The 1,756-nt window shown below is 62.4% G+C and overlaps 1 protein-coding gene across 1 annotated transcript; it reads left to right on the top strand.

Annotated features, from left to right (window-relative positions):
• Positions 1-1,162: 1,162 nt before the first annotated feature.
• Positions 1,163-1,646, top strand: LOC130588230 (gap junction delta-2 protein-like; the record flags this gene model as incomplete). Its single annotated transcript, XM_057389180.1, has 1 exon — positions 1,163-1,646. A coding segment is annotated over one exon (484 nt), but the record flags the coding sequence as incomplete, so codon positions are not given.
• Between the last annotated feature and the right edge of the window lie 110 nt (positions 1,647-1,756).

The following is a 1,756-nucleotide window of genomic DNA, read 5'->3' as shown; positions in this document are numbered from 1 at the left end:
CCCTCCGGCAGCAGGTGACACTGGTGACACTGGTGACACTGGGACAGCCCGGGGGGGCCCTCCCGCCTGGGGGGGAGGGGGGAAAAGGTGCCCACGTGTCCCCAAACCTGGAGGGGACCCGGGTGACATCCCCCGAGTGGCACCGGGGACAGATCCGGGTGGGATTTGGGGGGAGGTGACATCTGAGGGGACACCTGGGGGTTGGGGACAGATGTGACACGGGGACAGATGGGGGAATAGGCGGGATTTGGGGACACAGGTGACATTTGGGGGGACAGGTGTGACCCAGCCAGGTGTCCCCAGGTGACCCCGGTGGCTCAGGGCCACCCACGGGTTCCGATGTCCCCGAGGGGAGCACGTGACCGGCTGAGCCACCGGCCTGGCAGGGGACACGTGGCCACCTGGGCTCAGGTGAATCCCGGGGGGGGACAGGGCCAGGTGGGACCCAAATCTGGGATCCACCCCCGTGTCCAGGTGGGACCCACGGATGTGGGGCAGCCCCACGTGTCCAGGTCCAGCCCAGGTGTCCATGCCAGCCCCACACCTCCAGGATGACCCCAGATGTCAAGCCCCAGGTAGAACCCCCAAATCCAGGTCCAATCCCTGCGTCCATGTCCAATCCCCATGTTCAGGTCAGCCCCACACCTCCAGGATGACCCCACATGTCCAGGTCCAGGTAGAATCCCCAAGTCCAGGCCCAAACCCCATGTCCATCCCAGCCCCACATCTCCAGACTGACCCCAAATGTCCATCCCAGCCCCACATCTCCAGGCTGACCCCAAATGTCCATCCCAGCCCCAGGTAGAACCCCCAAATCCAGGTCCAACCCCACGTCCATGTCAGCCCCACACCTCCAGGTATAACCCCAGGTGTCCAGGTATGATCCCTGGTGTCCAGGCCCAGGTTGAACCCCCAAATCGAGGTCCAACCCCTGTCCATCCCAGCCCCACATCTCTAAGCCGATCCCAAATGTCCATCCCAGCCCCACACCTGCATCCACCTCCAGGTGTCCAGGTCCAGGTAGGAATCCCCAAATCCAGGTCCAACACCCGTGTCCATCCCAGCCCCACATCTCCAGGCTGACCCCAAATGTCCATCCCAGCCCCACACCTGCAGCCCCACCCCACGCTGCCATCCCCCCATCCCCATTTTCCCCGTGCAGGATCCTGCTGACGGTGGTGGTGATTTTCCGCATCCTGATCGTGGCCATCGTGGGCGAGACGGTKTACGAGGACGAGCAGACCATGTTCATGTGCAACACGCTGCAGCCCGGCTGTAACCAGGCGTGCTACGACAAAGCCTTCCCCATCTCGCACATCCGCTACTGGGTGTTCCAGATCATCCTGGTGTGCACGCCCAGCCTGTGCTTCATCACCTACTCCGTGCATCAGGCGGCCAAACAGCGCGAGCGCCGCTACTCCTTCCTCTACCCGCTGCTGGACGCCAAAAAACAACCCAAACTCAACGGGGCGCTGGCGCCCGATGGCAGCGGTGGTGGCACCAAGGACGAGGGGGACGATGCCAAGGAAAGCGTGGGGACAATGGCACGGCCACCGCGCAGCGCCAAAATGAAGAGACAGGAGGGCATCTCGCGCTTCTACGTGATCCAGGTGTGTGGGGAATGGTTGTTGGGGAGTGGTTGTTGAGGAATGGTTGTTGGGGAATGGTTGTTGGGGAATGGTTGTTGGGGAATGGTTGTTGGGGAATGGTTGTTGGGGAATGGTTGTTGGGGAATGGTTGTTGGGGAATGTTGTTG

Source organism: Malurus melanocephalus, unplaced genomic scaffold, assembly GCF_030028575.1.
Source record: "Malurus melanocephalus ecotype Western Australia unplaced genomic scaffold, MMel_1.1 scaffold_3864, whole genome shotgun sequence".
In the NCBI taxonomy this organism is placed as follows: domain Eukaryota; kingdom Metazoa; phylum Chordata; class Aves; order Passeriformes; family Maluridae; genus Malurus; species Malurus melanocephalus.
Note: the sequence above shows the minus strand (reverse complement) of the source record. Positions and strands in the feature narration are given on the sequence as shown.